The sequence below is a fragment of the Diplotaxodon limnothrissa genome, linkage group LG23, assembly GCF_057381915.1.
Source record: "Diplotaxodon limnothrissa isolate DT_005_m linkage group LG23, D_limnothrissa_male_GT1.1, whole genome shotgun sequence".
Taxonomy (NCBI): Eukaryota; Metazoa; Chordata; class Actinopteri; order Cichliformes; family Cichlidae; genus Diplotaxodon; species Diplotaxodon limnothrissa.
This window is the reverse complement of record NC_140617.1, coordinates 35,049,441-35,068,582: the sequence shown is the minus strand read 5'-3', so window position 1 is coordinate 35,068,582 and position 19,142 is coordinate 35,049,441. Positions and strand designations below refer to the sequence as shown.

Here is a 19,142-nt window from a genome sequence, read left to right as displayed (position 1 = left end):
ACAGATGCTGCTTTTGGGTTTGAAAGTTAAACTATGGACATATTCAAACTTGGTGAACATGGTCACAGGTGAATCTGTGCAACTTAATTTCATTAACTTTTATTAAGATGTACTCGATTTTATAACTTTGCACTTTGCAACTGCCAGTCTCTTGCCACACATTAAATATAATATGTTCCTTTTATGGTCTGTAGGTGTAGGCGTGCTCTTACATTATGAACTTCATTTTTTTTTGTTATGTTTAATCATAATCTTTTTCTTCTCCTGAGTCTATTACATTACATAAAGTATATGAATGCACTGTAAGTTTGGCCATAACAACGCATTTATTCTTAAAACGTTATCAAATGATTAAGTGAACGTATTGTTTATGTTTCAATGTGTTAAGTGTTTCTCAAAAAAAATAAAAGTATTTTCTCAAATACACAAATTGAACCCAGCAGGCTGGAACATTTATTTACGATGTGCCACCTCCGCACTTTGTTTCTATAAAAACCTCTTTACATCCTGGATGGATACGGTCCAAACAATAGAAAGTTACCTATTAAGGCGACAGGTTACTAATGGTGGGTGAAATTTTTCATGCTGTTTAATGAAATGCATCCCCTGCTGCTTTCACAAAACAAAATCTATCCTATTATATTGATAAAAAAAATTATAGCAAATTTCATGCCTTATTAGGAAGAAATGGAATTTAGAGCACCTTAGGAAGCAAATATGAAAACTAGTTTTTTATTTATAAGGGAGATACAGGACCCAGTCACTCCCTTTAGATTACTGCTAAGACGTGTCAAAAAACAGTCTAATTAATAAATTGCTGCGTCATATTATGGCAAATGCAAAGCTTGATGCATACTAGAAAACAAAAGTAAGTATGATGAACTGCGAAGGCATTCAGGAGACAAAAGGTTGTGATGTTTAAATGATGTTTGCTTTGCTGCGTCACCATGCCTGTCTGAATGACAAAGGAACTGCTGCAGCGCTACTTTAAACTTTGAAACCTTTTTATTCAGTTTCATTTATGTAACACTAAATCACATCAGCAGCTACCTCAAGGTGCTTTATACTGTAAATTAAAGACCCTACAATAATACAGAGAAAACCTCCTCTATCAGACAACCCACTATGAGCAAGCATTTGGTGACAGTGGGAATGAAAAACTCCCTTTGAACAGGAAGAAATTTGTTGTCATTTGCTGCCCTTGCTAGTAGCAGTAGCGGTCTGGACTTTCCTTTGCCTCCAGAGCCTCAATCTCTTTCCTCAGAGATCCTGGCCCATGGTGACATGATCACACAGCTGCTGCAGATTTGTCAGCTGCACATATTTGATGCAAGTCTCCTTTTCCTTCAAATCCATTGCTGAATTGAGATTTGGTAATTGTGGAGGCCATTTGAGTACAATGAACTTATCATCATGTTCGACAAAGCAGTTCGAAATGATCTGAGCTTTGTGACGTGGCACCTGGAAGCAGCCATCATGGATACACCAATAGCGGTCGTTTTCCATTACGCTACAACAAAGCAGGATGTCGAAACGACGGTATACCTGCTGCTCAGTGTATGACTTTCTCTCAGACTTGGGGACTATGGTGTTGTTTTTTGTGTAGCCATTTCCCTTGTTGGCAGGTTTCAAAAGTGGCAGTGCCGATATTCGCAAAGCGGATGCTCCCACGACTCATTGAGTGACGGCACTGACTACCCAATTATGGCATGCAGTCTGTTGACGTCACATTTTCAGATCACCTCAGATGGAATCCTAGGTACCTTAAAAGTACCAGGTACTTCCTCCTAATGGAAAAGCCTAAAAACCATGTTGAGCCATGCCAACCCAAGAAGGTACTAGTGGAAAAGGGTTATGTGGTTGTAAAGGGATGGACATGGTCACCAACAATTCTCGGGTAGGCGGTGTCACTTAAGCATGTCAGTTGTTTTCAATGGGCCCAAAGTGCGCCAAGAAAATATCCCCCACACCACCACCTGAACCAGCACTACAACAAAGGATGGATTCACTGCACATGTCCAAACCATCTCTGACTTTATCCCCAAACCACTCAACCTGAGTTATCCGACTGCTCTCTTGCTGCCTCCTAACACACCTTCCCCCTCTTCAGCCAATAGTAGCAGTGGAGGCAGTTATTTTTAACCTGGGCCCAGACTGTTCCAACATACAGATCTGATTCTTTATCACCTGTATGTTTGATTTGGCAAAGCCTTAACCCCGAATGCCCTTCCTGACACAACTCTCCCCATTTATCTGGGCTTGGGACCAACACTAGGAGTACACTAGCTTGTATCCCCTGTGGCTGGGTTACACTGACCCCTGACATCAACAAGTGTTTTTCACCTGGGGAATTGGTGCTCACTGGGTTTTTCCTCTCCTTCAGACCATTCTACAGAAACCCTAGTAAAACATTTTGTCATCATCTGAAAAACTGCCATTCTACATTCAAAGACATTTAAATGACCTTTCTTCCCTATTCTGATGCTGGGTTTGAACTTCAACAAATTCTCTACCATGTCAACATGTTACCAGGCTGATTAGATATTTGAATACTACGCAGCCTACATAAGTGGCCGACGCCATTACCAGCATTTATTCTTATGCTGGTGTGCTGAGGAAACAATGGCACCTGACGACATCGATGTCAGAGTTAACTGAAGTTTCATTTCTAGGATGATGCAGAAAGGTTTTGCAGTTACAGCGTACCAGTGGCACAGACTTACTGTATAAATCTATTTCTATGTGCCAAACAAAATGTCCAAATGAAAGTATCAAAGAGCCTGTGAAAGGGCCTGAATGGGAGGTTGTGTTTAGGTAGGTGTTTGATGAAAAATGGTGTAGTTATTAAGTCAAGTTTCTAAAAAATAAACTCTTAATAAGTAGATTCAAATAAGATAAAATACACTGTTGCTGATTTAGTTGTGGGGTTTAAAGTTTCAGAGAAATGCTCTCTATGAATGATATCCATCGAGCACCAAGCCTCATTAGCCCAAATGATTTTATGAAAGCACTCTGTGTACAGTCTTTATATTAGGAATAGTTATTACGGTTCTGTAAATATGGTTTAAACTCATGCACCTACATTTATTCAGAGAACAAAACTCTATATGTGGGCCATTACAGGGAGAAAGAATACAGCATTGACCTCCTCTGGCATCAGCACAGCATTTCTTATTCAATAAAAGCAGAGGCAGTTCCTTACAATAATATTTAGGACAAATTAGAGCAGGTTAGACTGCAGCACATGGCTGGTTTCAAGCTACGGTCAACACCTTTCATCACCTTAATGAAAGCGACCAGGAGGTCTTAATGGATGCACTTTAACTCAAATTAATGCTGTTGTTTTTTTCACTACCTGGCCCACTCAGAGCAGTATTTTACGTGTACGCTTCTTTAAAATAGCCGAGTCTATACAAATGTCAGCACTTAAATGGCAAACTTCTGCCCAACTTTCTAAACAATACAATCAACCACATCTCATGGGTTTTTATTGTCATACGGTACCGCAACTTTCCCACATTATCCCCCATCTAGCTCCATAAAATTCACTCACCCTCCTACACAGGCCGATACAGCCGACTCCATAAGTATTTGAATTGCAACAACATTTGATGTTTTGCTTCGGTACTCTTGATGCTCTGGATGTGAAAAGAGACAATGACTATGAGATTTAAAGGAAAAATCCGCCCACGTATCCTCCTACGCTGTTAGACATCCAACATCAATCTATGATGTTCAGTGCATTTCAGGAGGTATTTTATAATGAAGGGTTGCCATTTATTCTTCGTCTGTCAGCCTGCCTTGTCTAGTTGCATTTCAGGTAGTGATTTCCTACATTTACCAGAACTGTTATACCCCTTCCTAAAGATCTAGCAAGTCAGCTGCTGCATTATTGCATTCTGGTCTATTCATGTTAGTAGGTAGAAATATTATTTCCGCCTTTTTCACTGTGATATTCAGTTGAATATTAGTATTCATTTCAGTCTCTTTCCAAGGAAACTGAATGAAGAAATGAAGAACAGCAGGGTGGCTCTAATACGGAGAGAATGATCAAGGTTTCTGCCAATAGCAATTGCATTTTAGCTTGTGGTCTCTGTCTATGCTCTCAAAGTAAGATTTTAACCTCTTAGCCTCTTTTGATGTCTACTGTTGCAAATATAGCATGTCCGTAACTGAGAACCGTAACAAGATGGACCAAGCCCATTAAAATTTGCATTTCTCCATGTACTCAATATCTAAAAGCAATAATCTGCACTTAAAAAGAAATAAAAAAAAAACAACAACAAACAAGCATTCAGCTAGCTAGCCATCATAAAAAAGCATAATAGGCATTTTCATTAGCTTTTAAAAAAAAAAAAAAGAAAAAGAAAGAAAAAGAAAAACACTAAAAGTTAGACCCAGTGTCATGCAGTGATGGAGAATCTCCAAAATAAAGGTCCATTCATGGAAGCCAAACAGTCAAACAAACACAGTTTTAGATCAGCTTTATAAGCTTTAGCTTAGCTTCATTAGCTAGCCAAAAAAAACTAACAACTAAAAAACACAGTAGGAACCAGCTAACTACACTAAATGGACAAAGGTACTGGTACATTACACATGTAATGCATGCTTTCAAAACTGTACGTAAAGGCAGACTGTGTGGCTGGATGCATGATTTTATACAAATGTAGTGTGTTCGAACAGTTTTGTCCACGTAGCGTAGCTTACTACCTAAAGTAACTGAAGATCAAGGCTCAGGCACATTTTCTGGTTGATTATTTCTGCTTTTAACTTTAAATACACATAACAACAGAAAAAAATCATGTTAACTTTATGTGAATAAAGCTCAACAGCTGCGTCTGTTAAATCTGTGGCTATTACTTTCATTCCTCAAAAAAATCCAAAACGGTGTGGTGTGCTGACTGGCTTGGAATACATCTGTTAAAAAACCCTGTTAAAAAAAACCCAAAAATCAAACTATTGCTCGAAGCCAAGCTTTTAATAATCAACTGATGGTATTAGACTTTGGCAAATACCTGCAGCTCTGTCCTAATATTTACCAGATATGGAGAGTTTATCCTACATCAGCTCCAATCTGTTTCAAGTTAGGATTTTCTATATACAGCAGTTGATATTTTCTCATCTGAGTTTAGTGTGGAAATATGATACAAATAATTATGCCAATCAAATAGAGTTTTTTTCAGTATATCTTAATATTTAATTTTAAAAAGTGTTAATGTCTCCTTTCTTGGCATGCATTACATTCATGTGAAAAAAGTGTAGACACAAACAGAATCTAAATGAAGCTCCAATTTTATTGTTTAAAAAGATTACTCAAAGACTCAAAAGCAGATTTGCCAATTTTATATTCATATTTTTGTTTAAAATTTATTACCACCACACCAAACCTGACATGCCTGTTATATGTGTTAAGTAATGAAAATGATCTTAATCACAAAAAAATTACAACCTCCCACTACCTGTAGTCTCTTCTGCTAATACCATTTGTGCTAGTCTCCAGAGAGAAACGGTGCCTGCGCTGCTCTTCCCGCCACACTGATGCCAATTGACTGAGGTAGCTGTCCGCACGGTGCAATGAGAGCCAATTGACTCCTGACCCAACGTGTAACAAAGCACTGCCTCCCAGTGTTCCTGAATCAATATGGCCGCGTTGCATCAAAGCAGAGCCCCTCAGATTGGCTCCTCCTGCGCTGACCTTCCCGAGAACCCACATGTATATCGACTGGTCAGGGAGGAGGAAACGGGCAAGTCCCGGTCGGTTCCTACAGTTAATGCTCCATGCATACAAACAGTTGGGGGCAACTCAGAAGCTTTTTGTGGATACCCATTTTCATAGCTACAGTCTTACAGTCTTCTGAACATCTGGATTTAGAATATATTCTTCTTGACATACTTTTTACATTTTGTAGCGTGGTAAGAAATCTCCGTTCTCACTGCACTAAAGTGGAGCTGAACCGTCTACTTTAAAACTCCATTAGGGAAATTATCGGTGCAAAGATACCATCCTATTTGACTAAATCACACACTGATGCTATAGTGGAAGATGTGTTATACTGCAGAGCTTCTCTGTATCCTCAAATGAACATCCCCATCATCATCATCGCCGTCATCATCATCAGGAAGTGAAAAATCAAAGCACCAATGACAAACAGAACCTTTGAAGTGCTAGGAGCTTATCTTCCAGCACAGCATCACAGACTGAATGTTGTGCAAAAGATAATCAACTTTATGCACTCGATTAGCATTACCTTGGAGGACTTATGGATATTCAGGGGAAGCTTATTCACATTTAACGCCAAGACCACTGACTATCCTTAAAGCCAGATCTTGCATATACATAAGCCATACCATCACAGGAGTGCCACATTTTCTTCCTGTGTGTGCATGCACATCACATATTGACAAAAACTCACCGATTTCACACTCTTAAAAAGATTACTCCGTAGCCCTACACATGCCCAGAAACTCTACAAGGTCTCTTAAAAGAGGCCAAATAAAACTTCTGTTTGTGCCTTTTTACAAATGATAAGTTGAACTCATAAGCAGTAAAACACACCATTTCTTAACTGCTGCCTCGGCCTTGGGGAAGTGCACAGGTATAACTGCACACGCTGTACATTGTTGTTATTGTTGTTCTTATAATCCCACTGCTGAGGTCTGAGCAATAAATCAAATTTTATTTTCCATCACCAGCTTGGATTCGAGTAATGAATAAAACAAAATGAAATTGAGATTAAAAACAATTATTATTCTTTATTTCTTTAGCAATGATGTGTTTTCTTGTTTTGTGCGTTGTTGTAAATCCACCCCACTTCTCTCCTTTACTGAGGTGCTCTTTTGCCCCACACTAAAAGCACAGATTCAATCACTGTGTAGTTCAGACTGGGCCATGATAACAGCGGTCAGCGTGGTTTATCTAGAGAAAGTAAAAGTCAGCCTTGCACGCCATTGCCCTGGCCATGACTACATGTTTTAAGACTAACGTAAGGAAAGTCTTTGTATGACTTCTGTCTTCTAGGTGGTCAAGGGGACAAGCTTTAGGATCCAACAACAAAACCAATACAAACACAAGTACCCCGCATCACAGTTTATTCCATGTATTTTTCACATAGCTACAACACGTGGTCAGTAAAGCTCTGCATAGCATCTACGGGCTACCATGTTGGGACCTTCATGTGCAGGTTTCTTAAGAGACACCTTCACTGTCAAAAACGCCCCCAAGTCCTGGCTTAGTGCTCGACCGGACGGCCCTGTGCCTTCCACTGCATCAACCTTATTTTTTACATTTATTTACTTAGTTTGCATTCAAAATTAATCCCAAAGTTCATGGAAATCCACTGTTAAGAAGGTAAAAATGTTCAAGTTCAATAACGTGTGATGCTTCGAAAGCCAACCTAGAATCATGTAAATTACCAGTAATCTCAAGACTGACCACAGCTGTCTTTATTTGCCAAAGTAAACACTCTAAAGTACTTAATACCAGGTCATATGTCATTCAATAGGATTCCTCATTGGTAGCCGTTTCACTTGCTTGCCAGGAAATTGCTCCCTTCACATTATCAGCAGTTATTTTGCCCTTAGCTGCAGAATGATATTTACATCCTGTAGCCTCTGGTCGGCAGCTCACTCTGAATCATTTCAAGTGTGGATGCAGCTTAAAGCCCAGAAGTTTGAAGTATGACAAGCAGCGAAAAGTTAAAAAAACAAACAAAAACAAAACAGGAATAACATTTTGACATCTCAGTTTAGGTAAAAATGGACCAAATGGGAGTAGATCCTAATTTCCAGGTGGCCAACCCTTTCATCTAAGTTTGATGAAACCAGGCTTGGATTGGAACTACTTGGTAATGGACTGGTTTGGTAACACCCATTCACTCACATTCACACATTCCTAAGTGCTTTTATTCCAACACCGAGGGGCAACTAGGGGTTCAGTGTTATGCCCAACGATACTGTGACATGCAGACTGTAGCAGCCAGAGTTCAAACCATGAACCTTCCAATGAGATAGAGATAGAAAGATAGATGACCTGCTCTACCGATACCGCAGTACATGTTTTTCTTTGTTCAGTTTGAAGCATATAAAAATATCCCACAAGCAACATTTTTCATTTTCTTTCGCAACATGCAGTTGAAAATAGCCGTGTGAGTCATAGAACTCATGCATATACGCTTTACACTTCCTCTGCTGGTGCTCAACAGAGTTAATTGATAAAATAGGTCTGGCTGTGGAGGCGTCCAAAGACAGATCTTTAGCCAAGGGATGAAAAAAAGCACATCTACATGTCAAAATATTCTGGATAACTAATGAAATTGATGCTTATCTGTGTTGCAGCAATCCACCTAGACACAATAAATTGACCTGGCCTAGCAGGCTGGGCACTAAATAAAAACATTACAGTTTATTTTTGTGCACTGAGGAGGAGTAACTGTGCTGTCCTTTGTAACAGTGAGTCTTTTCTAAAAAGAACATTTTATGAATTTTGAAATTGTTACATAATGAAGAAAGCTGAAAGAATATCACATGAACTGACCAGGCACTAGACATAGTGTACAGTTTATGATTATAACAAAGAAAAAGAAAATCAGCTAATCGGTGTAGATTCAGTGCATTAAAATCCAAGAGAACTAGCATGTTTGATCTACTACTGTCGACCACTGTCCCCTTTAAGGTGCAGCTAGTCTCCTCCCATATGCTTACACAACACATCTGACTTGAAAACATCTTCACAGAAATCAAATCAATACTTGCAGAGGTGGAGTGTAATGTCGAAAACAGAGCGGTACTCCTCTGTTCTCTGTAGGTCTACATTCATTGACGACTATCTTTAGTAGCTATTATTGATTTGCAAGATGTAAATTTCATTTTAAAATGACTGGACTGTTGCCGGGGGTGTCACCACTCACCGTCCGCTCCTCGATAAAGCAAACTCCACTCCCTCCCTTTGGAAAGGCATCAGGCGGTGCAGGAGCTTGTGAGGAAGGCCTGACAGTTGCTCCGACCATCTTGTATCACAGCAAGAGGCCTGTAGGCCATTATCATCCATTTCCATTAGCAAGTCCTCATCAGTTTCTCAGTACTTGCTCAGTCGGCTCCAATTTGAATCTGGAGGACAAAAAAAAAATTAAAAAAAATTGTTAAACCAAAATGTACATGGATTAGCATCTATTGCACAACATATTTAGTTTAGCACTCTGACTGCTGATTTTGTAGTAATGGTGAGTAACTTTCCCCTGCAGCCTTGGTAGCATTGACAGGAATATCATTATTAAATGCTGGATGATGAAGCACGGTGATAGTAAAAGTTGCCTATCTCAGCCACCTCCAGTCACAACACAACAACACCTCCTCTGTGTTGCCTCGTCATTCGGGTCAGTCCTGGAAGTGTCTGCTGCCATATGTAATCACAGCCACCGAGACAGGCACACCAGCGACCCAACAAAACTATGACTGTGGCTAAGAAGAACTACTAAGCACAGAAAGTTGGCACTACCTGCGCTTAAGAGCAGAAGGAAGGTCTATCATTCATGTCTATTGGTATGTAGCTGGTTGGTATCACATGAAAGGAATGACCACTGTGCAACTGAGTGTGCAAATGAAAAGTGAAAAAACTTTTCATTTCATACCATGAGGGTATTTTGGGCCAAATATTCAGATTCTTTTGTGCAAATATTAAAAAAAAGAAAGAAAGAATACTCTGGAAACAGGCCTGGAAGACATATCAAACAAAAAGACAAGTTAGGGGCTGAGGCCTGCCAAAGTAGCAGCCAAACACTCCATGTACCGGTGGGCAGATCCATCCAAGTACTGATAGCTTCAATGCCAATGCGGGTATCAGTATTGGATCAATAGCGCGATCGGATCGGTACTTTGTTCCCAAGTCCAGTATGTAGCCCACTGAATTGTGTTAAATAAATCATAATAATTATAATAAATTATAAATAAATCAATGAAAAAATGTGTTAACCTTTTTGTGTGTTACATGTATTTTTACAGCCTATAGCACATGTAAACAACAGAATCAATCAGAATCCTGTAGTGGTTATTAAAATGTGTTCAGAATTTGGCAAATTGAGGATGATTCAGCTCATAAATCATGACATACTGCTCCCCTACATAAGCTGCCTTTATAGGTTAAAGGTATTAGTATAGGTATCAGCAATATTGGCCAAGTATTTACTTGGTATCGTATCGGCACCAAAACGCAGCATTAGCATACAGCACTAACCCCGTTAAAAACTTCAGCGAGTCTGTAGCATCCTTAGCTAGAGCTAGTAGAGGACACAGGAAGTTGTGATACTGCCTATAGAAATAAAAGCACCACCTAATTAGTTACATTAGTTACACTCCTCGCTGCTCTGCTGCTTCCTAGCTATTCTGTAACTAGATATTGTTATTAAGCTTTTATGTTTACCGTGTTCACATATAACCACATGCTTCTAGCACAAGCACCCATTTATTGCTATCCTGTAATGAACTCAAGAGAAATTTAGTCACATGGCAGAAGTGTTAGCAAAAAACCCCAAAACAATACAAAAAGAATTAAATAAATACATGAACGGTATTTTCGGTTGATTTATATATGTAAGGTTTCTCCTACCTAGTGATAGTGCGCAATGACGCTAAGCAATAAAACAGCAGACTGAACTAAAAGGCCAGGATGGTTTCGCGGCAAATTCAAGGTACACTCGGTTTATATCACCCGGCATCCGCTACACTTAAGTACCGGTGACTATCCCGTGTAACTTCCTAGCACTTATTTAATTAAATCGCAACTCGACTGACGGTGTGAAAAACACATATTTGTTTGGGGATGTGTGAAGGAAAATGACGAAACTGTCTGAGAAACTGCTTGTCTGATTCCTGGCACAAGTTAATTAAAACAACAACAACAACCACCACTAAACGTGACATATTTTCAACACCCTGCGTGTCGAGCGTGAGGAGCTGACGCAGTCAGCCTGCTGCTGGACGCTGCCTCTTCACTCTGCCACAAACACTAGCTACTTCACCCTCGGTGGAGACAACAGCGCCTGTTCACCGATTGTAAACCGAAGCGGTAAGGCAACGTAAGATATTTGCAGTATCCTGTCCTGCATTTACTGGTTTGCGACAAATAATGTTAAGTGGGTAGTTGTAATCATGCAACACGGACTAGTTACCAGTAAGCACCTCTCTTTGCTGGAGTGAGAACGCTCAGGTCGCCGGTGTTTGGCCGTTCTCAAGCGTTAGCAAGTCACGGTGCCAGGTAAGAGTCGTTAGCTTAGCCCCGACAGGATTCAACGCCAAATGTAGCTCCGTTTGCTCCCGTGCTCCTCGGCTAAAGCACACACCTCGTAACCAGAAACCACATCTGAACTGTAAGCAGACACACTTCAATTCGGCGTTCGTCCACAAAACCAAACAGCCGTTGTTAAATTACAGGGTATTATTCAATAACTTTTAGGCCTGCTTCGACTGTGTCTGTTCTAGTAATCTGCCGCAATGGGTGGTTGACTGACGCTGTTAACCAGTTGAATAAATTAAGCTTTAATTGAATTGTTGAACTGCTTGGCTGGATATTTCGTTGGCCGAATTTTAGTCCCAATAATTTTTTTTACCAGAGCAAAACGTTTCATTCTGTCTGGGGTTTGTAGGTTTGCCGATACAAAGGTAACATTAAATTACCAGGTTTGTAATGGAGCTCGGTGTGACAAAGTCGATGTTGCAAAACTGATTGTTTGGCTGAATCTGATTAAATCAGAGTAATCAATTAGCAGAGTAAATGCGTTTGTTTTGAATTGATTCTTCCAACCTTCCTCTGTGCTTTGACTCGTGTCTTGGTTTATAGGCTGGGAGCAGAGAAAACAACTCCCGTTATTATTAGTGAATTACACATATGGTTGAGCGGTTTAGCTAGAGATAACCTTGGAGTCTAACAAAAAGGATCTAAAAAGGTTGATTTTGTATTCAAATAAGAGTTCATTCATGTAATTTGGTAGTGTAACTCTTGATTCAAATTCACTCAGAAGTCTGAATATGACTAATGATAATGAATGAACGCACTGAAGTAAAGCAGTTTAGTAAAGCTCTATTATTCTTGTAAGAGGACAGTACATCCTGATTTGAACTTGTAAAAGGCAACCAATCAGACATCCAATAACCCAGTTTGGTAGTTGCTTAATAAGTAAGCTATAACCATAATAATTCAGATGCACACAGTTATCGCTTCATTGACTTAAAGAGACAGAAATGGCCATAAAAGCCTCCAAGTTGCCACCAATGAGGCTGAGCGTCATGATAGTATCATTTTCATTACAGTACCAGTGGAGCCTGGTGGGCAGAGAGTGGATGCTGGTTCAGTCCCTGCGGCTGCTGTTTCCCAGAGTGGAGATGTTGTGCTGTGCAGCAACGTGCTCCATATTGTATCACATTAACATTCCCTTATGCTGAATTATTACCATAATTGATTTGGAGATCTTTCAGTTGGTTTTTGCTGTGCTAGAGCGATAAATTTAAGACGTTTTTACCGGCTTGGTGAGTGCACACATTAAGATCACCGCTCAGATTCTCTCTTATGACTGCCTGCGTTCCCCTCCGAGGCTTAAAATAAATGCTAATAATTGTTTGCCAAAACAGTTTCACCCGCCGGCTGCTCAGGCCACAGCAGCCCACTGCTCTGTTGACCATTCATTACGCAGGTTTAGGCCATATTCGGAGCTGATGACATTATCCGATATTGAGGTTGAGGTTGCCGTGTAATAGCTTTCATCAAAGATGTGGCCCCGATGACTAAATAATTCATCGCCTTCCAGGGAAGGTGGAAAAAAAACCTCTCATTCCTATAATATTTGGCTTGAGCCATTAAATAATTCATCCCCTCGATCCATAAATTGTTTGTTCAATTGGTGACCTTTTCATGGGATTAAGAAAGCACAATAATAAATTCTTCAGAGACCTGGCATAACGAATGGTACAATTATGAGGCAGGATTGGATCGGATCGTTTGTCGCAGCCTGCTGTTGGTTGCTAAGTGACAGCAGGAACTTTTCCGCCCACTGTTCTTTGCTCCTAAAAGTCTGAGTGACTGAAAGGACAAAAACAATCACATTATGGCAGTCTAGACTTCGGCTGCGCATAGGACCTGTTTGTGACTTCCCGTGTCTTTGACAGCCTGTCAGTCACTTAGTGATGAAAGTGTCTCATGAAGTAGATTATATTCACCATGCAGCTATTAGCATCCCCTCTTCTTTGCATGTACAGAGGACAGAAGAACTTTCTTTACTTAATAAAATAAACAAAGCAGATGGAGGAGGCCCTAATTGTTTTTCCTGTTAACCCCTCAGAAGTTATGAAAGGCAGGCTCAAAATGGAAGCTCTTAAGGGCGATTTGTAATCATGCGCACTGCGCAGCCTGAATTCTACCTTCACAACTCTTATGTTCTAGATCCAAAGATTTATGGTTTTCTACTGCATTAATTTTCTGTCTTATTTGCAACAATATTGTATTTAATTGTTAAATTTGGTATTTTCTTTGTATATTTTTATCACTATTTCACCGTTATATAACATCCCTAACTGGAATAGGTGGCACTCGCAGGGATCATTTTGTGCCAAAGAATAGTCATGTGAGGCGTGAATCGCCCCTTTTTATGTCACAGACCCTAAAGCAAAGAGCCCGGTTTAGTAAAAGAAATTTGATAACAACTGTTTGATAACCGTTATCTCTCACAGGGGTTTTCGGTTTTGTCAAGCCAGCTAACGCAAAGGAAACCTGGCTGGGCGTACTATAAACTTACTTCATAGTATACCCCTCAGGTAAAGCTAGCAAGTCACAAGTCTGCCACAATTATGTGCTGTCCTTTGAAAGCAGTTTGTGATTGGTGGGGGCAGGCGTCTTTGATGAATATGGAGTTACATTTTTGCTTAAAATGTTGCATCTCTAATATTGCCTGAATATTGGTATCCTTTTGACTGATACCAGCTACTGATATGTCACCTCTATTTTGGGAAGGTTTAAAAACACACAAAAAATTGGACAAATTGTTTGTCTAAACATTGTATCAGCTCTCAATTTCACATCACTTCATCTCTACTGTGTAACTCTCCTGTTACACTGTACAGTATCAGTTTTGCACTGGCAAAGTGATAAAAACTTGTGTGATGAGACGAAGAGCTTTTTAAACAGGTTAGTTACTAGACCTAGTTTACACAAAAATCTTTGTTTCCCCACACATAGAGTGTGAAATACATTCCAACAACAAACAATTCAAAAGAAAAAATATTGGTTATAGGCTGTATTGTCATGTTAATACATCGGTATTGGCACAGAAATTGACTTTTTATTTATTTATTTATTTTGCTTTTCTGCCAAGTAGTTTTCCCTTTTTGTCTTTGCACCGTACATCATCTATTTGCTGGTGAAATTTTTTTTAAAAAGCAATGACAAAGGTTTTCAAACACATCATTATTTTTTTTGATATGAAAATAAATCCAAAACCTAAATATATGAACTGAAAAAAAATCAGTATCTGCCCAGAACGTGACAATCAGTGAACCCCTAATTCACCAATTATGCATTTATTATGTTGTTGTTTTTAAACGAAATGTCTTATTGCAGCACATTTCCTTTCAGTTGCAGTAACAGGAGGTATTTCAGGTGTTGTCTATCTCTGAGTCAGTGGGATTAGCTGTAGCCTTGATTTTTTTTTTTTTTCGTGCGAAAAGCAGGGTGCCAGCTTGAATGGGAAGGTAGCCCAGTGAACAGCTCGGCCTCTCAGCGGCCAGCGCCTCCCCATCGTCTCTCCACCTGCTCTTTGAGCACCTAGCTGGCTGCAGAACCGTCGCTCCTGTCTCCTATCTTCTCCTCCTCCCCTGTTTGCCGCCTCTCTCTCCTTTCTCTTTCCTCTGAGCACCTTTCTTTGTGTTTTCTCTATCTCCCGCCCTCCTGTTTTCTCCTCTTCCTCTCTGTCTCCTTCCATCTATCCCATGTCCCTAGCTGCCCTTTTTCCTCCTCATCATCCTCCTTCCCCCGCCTCTATCCTAAAGCAGCTAATGAAGAGCCCCATTTAGCCGGTGACTTTGGTTCAGTCCGCTCTGTAGTGCCGGCCGGCCTCGGCCGCCGTGACTGGTTGTTGAGGCTCTGACATCACACAGGGGCCAGCTGTTGATTTGGCGCTGTCTCCAAGGCTGGCTGGCTTGATGGGTTGTGGCAGGTAGACTTGCGCTCTCCGCCTCTCTCTCTCTCTCTCTCTCTCTCTCTCTCTCTGTGTGTGACACCCACACCCCTCGTCCTCTCCCTTTACACTCTCCTCTCCCTGTCTTCCACCCTCACTCAGTGGAGCGAGCGTACAGGAGGCAGCTGCCGAGGAGCGAGCTGGGAGGCAACTCCAGCCTCCTCTCCAGCAAATTGTGCCTCCTGTACAATGGAAACTAAGCGGTCGCATAGCAGAAAGGATGGAGAGCAGAGCTGCCAGGCAGGTACGTCCTGCAGCACTTTGACAGTGAGCAGACACGACTTGGGTACAGTTAGTATTACTTGTTCTGTTCCTGCGCTTTTTGAACAATTTCTTCATGTACTTTTTGAGTAAGGTTGATTTTCCTCTATATATTTCCTTTTGTTCTGCTTTTTTAAAAATGTCTTCTGCATCAGCTTTCCTGCCTCTCTTCTGTCATTGCAAGGCATCCAGTCAGTAAGCAAGCGTGGGGTCTTTCTTCCTTTAGCTTGTTAAACTAAGCACAACACGAGCCGCGCTGTGCCGTCAGCGGCGTGTTACTCGCTGAAGCTCGAGCTCGAGCATTTCCAAATCTCCTGGCTGGTTTGCTCAGCTCCGCTTCTGCTTTTCATTACGAGGATAATTAACAGAGATCAGCCAATAAGAGGCTTCGCTCCGCACTGTTTTTTTTTTTGTTTTTTTTGTTTTTTTTTTAGCCAACCGTCGTCCTCTTGTTTCCCTCGTTTCCTCCTTGTTTGTTCTGCAGGTGTTCTCTTACAAATTGACTTTTAATGACTCTCACAGACTTGTGATACTGCTCCATAGATTAAAACTGCCAGGCTTGCATGTTAGTTTTCTTTGTTTACTGTTTCTAGTACTAATTGCTTAGATTGATATTCCCTGGAAGCTCTCCTATGGGATAGGTAATGGATTACCTCCATGCTCCACTGTGGATTTAATTTATTAATGCTGGCTGGCTGCACCTCTGCTGTGCCGCGCTGCCTTTTGCGACCTGGAGGCAGAGCGAGCAGCGCAATTAGTGTCTCATTTGTGCCTGTTTATTTATTTATTTCTGTTAATTCACTCTCGGCTATTACGAGCACTTCCTTAAACTGACACAGCCTCAGTCGTCGCAAAATCAAGGCGAGCAGTGTTATGAAAGTGATATAATTTCATCGGTTTTCCCCTGATCGTTCTGCGGTCCAATTATATAGCTCCCCTGTCAGTGCTTCTCTTTGCTTTGCAATTAGCAGAAATGTGTAGAAAATGGGAGATTAGTTACTCAGTTAAGCAAAACAGCAAAATCAATTTTATTGTAGCTCCATGAATGTGAGCCAGCATTAGTAGCCTAATTAACTGTTTATTTGATGCCTGGTTTTATTAGACAGGGTGCATGTCATGCTTTAAATGTTTTTTGTGTGTGTTTAAGTTGGCACAACAAAGGGAAATTTTGGCATCCCCCTGCAAAGTGGGAAGAAATCAGCTAAACATAGGTGGTCATTTTTATTTGGACAGCGAGCAGGTGACGGCGCGGTATCTTTGTAACTGTCTGAATAGAGCTCTGGTTACTGTTTTACATCTCTGTTGTTTTTTTTTTTCTGTGTGTGCAATATTTGCAAAAGCTCTTCAGCAGTGATTAACTTATTTTTCAATGCGGCAGAATGCCTGAAGACGCTACTTGCTCCTTTCCTTCTTTTTTAAAAAAATGTTTAAAAAAATTAAATAAAATAAATTATTGTTTTTGAAATGCTGAGAAATCACTGGCAGATTTTCTTTGAAGCTTCTGAAGGTGATAGCTCGCTGTGTTCTGCCCCTTCTTCCTCCCCCGTTCTCTACCGAGAATAGAGCCGGGGGATAGAGTAGCAGATAGAGGGAGGGAATGAGGGTCCTTCACCTTCAGTTGAGGTGGTTTATAGGCGAGACAAGAGCCCTGATCCACAGAGTGCAGAACAGAGCACAGCGGAGGTGTGGAAAGGAAAGGTCAGCCTTTGCAAAAAACAGAGAGGCTGCGAGGTGTGTGTGTGTGTGTGTGTGTGTGTGTGTGTGTGTGTGTGGATAAAGGCATAAATAAAATAAGTAGACTGGAGTGCGTTGCTCTCCATCACCAGCAGGCTCTCATACGCTTCACAGTGATTGAGAAATTTCTCATTAGCTCGCCATCGAGCATAATTGTCGCCGAGAGGAGCCCATCAAGATCCCGGTGTGTGATTAACTCGGCTCAGTTGATGGCCATCCGCATGACCCTGCTGTGGGTCCCTCAAGAGTTAATTTGCTACAAGAACACAGAGAATGTTTGCATGTGCGGATATGTGGCTCATGATTAATGTAATGCATTCCTCAATTTGTGCTGTGAACAAGTGGGTATATTTGGGGTGCGTGTGCGTGCGCACGCATGTGCACACGGTTGCCGATATGCCGTCAAATGGCGCGATTAAGGTGGTGCGAAGGGGTGATGTGACACTGAACGATACCTCGGGCAGCCTCTTTAAGGTTGCTGTGCTCTGCGGTGACTGTAATGCCAATGAACCACTCCCTGTCAGCTCCAGCACAATACTGGAGGACATACAGGCAGGCGGAGGAGCTCGACAAGTCCACTGCTGTGTGTGTGTGTGTGTGTGTGTGTGTGTGTGTGTGTGTGTGTGTGTGTGTGTGTGTGTGTGTGTGTGTGTGTGTTGTGCTAGGGCGTATTATAAGCTGTTGAGCACCTATCAAATGGGGATGTTCCCTTGTCTGTGTCTGTCAAAACATCTTTTGGGTGTGCATTGTTTGCACCAGCATACGGTGTTTACTGCACACACACAGAGGCTCAGTGTGAAGTCCTGAAGCCTGCCGGCTAATCCACGTCTGCGCCGTTCACTCAGCAGCTCTGGTCATAAAGCCTGGAGCGCCCACGGCCAGACTCATCTGCACTGCTGTCAGAGCAACTTTTACACTGTGTGTGTGTGTGTGTGTGATAGCTGCAGGAGCAGGCTCCCTTTTTTTAAAAAAAATTTTTTATTCCAGATATTTGGCTGCCACTATCTGCAATGGTTCCAATCAGCACCACTTCTGCTTTGAACTAGGGGGCAAAATCTCGAGCCGCGACACCAAGATGATACTCCCGTCACACACGGACAGGCGTGTAAAAAGTGCAGAGCGCATTTAGAAAGAGATAAAAGCAGGGAGGGGAGGGGGGATACGCACAGCTCAGAACAAGAAGGAAAGATGATTCAGGTGATTGTGGGTGCAGAGGTGATTCTGGCTACATGACTACAAAATTAAGACTCTCCGAATGGAACAATGTGGAATGCAGTGGAAATGACACTAAGCAATTCATATTTAAGTCAGTGTGCGGAAATATTCTAGGCAGCGTAGGTGGCTCCGTGGTGCAGTTTCGGAGAAAAGCAACACCCATCATCTCAGTCTGTGCGTCTGGCTCCAGGCAGAGATGTCATGAGATGGAAGAATAGAAATTGAGCTGAGATTGCACTCGGCCTCTTATTTTCTTTTTTGGCTGGCACAGAGAGAGCCACACCTTGGCACCGTTAGGTACCAGAGTCAGCGTGGCATCTCGCCCACCTACTTAGCAACAGATTAGAGGAGTTGGGAGAGGCCAAGAGCAATGTGACGGATATGTGGAAGAGGCCTCGGAGTGGGTCAGCTGTAGGAGAATGTCCAGCATGTGGTCTGAGGATGCGATTAATCATTTAGCAGTTTGATGGGAAATAAATGGGCAACGGCTCTTTTCTTGCAAAGTGATTTTATGGTCTTATCAGCCAACTGACCCCCCCAAAAAATGAAAACGCAGAACCTTGAACTTTAAGAAATATGGCTGCTTTTCTGACATTTTGCTGACATTTTAAACACCAAATAATCAACCAAATATAACTAGAATATTGATTTGAAATGTAAATGGTAATTGGCGTCAAGTGTAACCTGATGTTTAGCAACTTCATTTAGCAGTTGCAC

The 19,142-nt window shown here is 41.3% G+C and overlaps 2 protein-coding genes across 2 annotated transcripts in view; one reads left to right on the top strand and one right to left on the bottom strand.

Annotated features, from left to right (window-relative positions):
- zranb3 (zinc finger, RAN-binding domain containing 3) overlaps positions 1-10,268 on the bottom strand; it is a 142,367-nt gene extending 132,099 nt beyond the window's left edge. Inside the window, exons 1-2 of the mRNA XM_085347655.1 lie at positions 10,229-10,268; positions 8,907-9,105 (exon numbers count right to left, since the gene is read on the bottom strand). Of these exons, the coding sequence (XP_085203781.1) occupies positions 8,907-9,052 (146 nt within the window). The 5' untranslated portion in view covers positions 9,053-9,105; positions 10,229-10,268. The remainder of the gene's footprint in view (positions 1-8,906; positions 9,106-10,228) is intronic.
- Positions 10,269-10,985: 717 nt separating this feature from the next.
- Positions 10,986-19,142, top strand: part of LOC146608600 (R3H domain-containing protein 1-like) — a 52,668-nt gene continuing 44,511 nt past the window's right edge. Inside the window, exon 1 of the mRNA XM_085347737.1 lies at positions 10,986-11,059. The gene's annotated coding sequence lies outside the window, so the exon portion shown is untranslated. The remainder of the gene's footprint in view (positions 11,060-19,142) is intronic.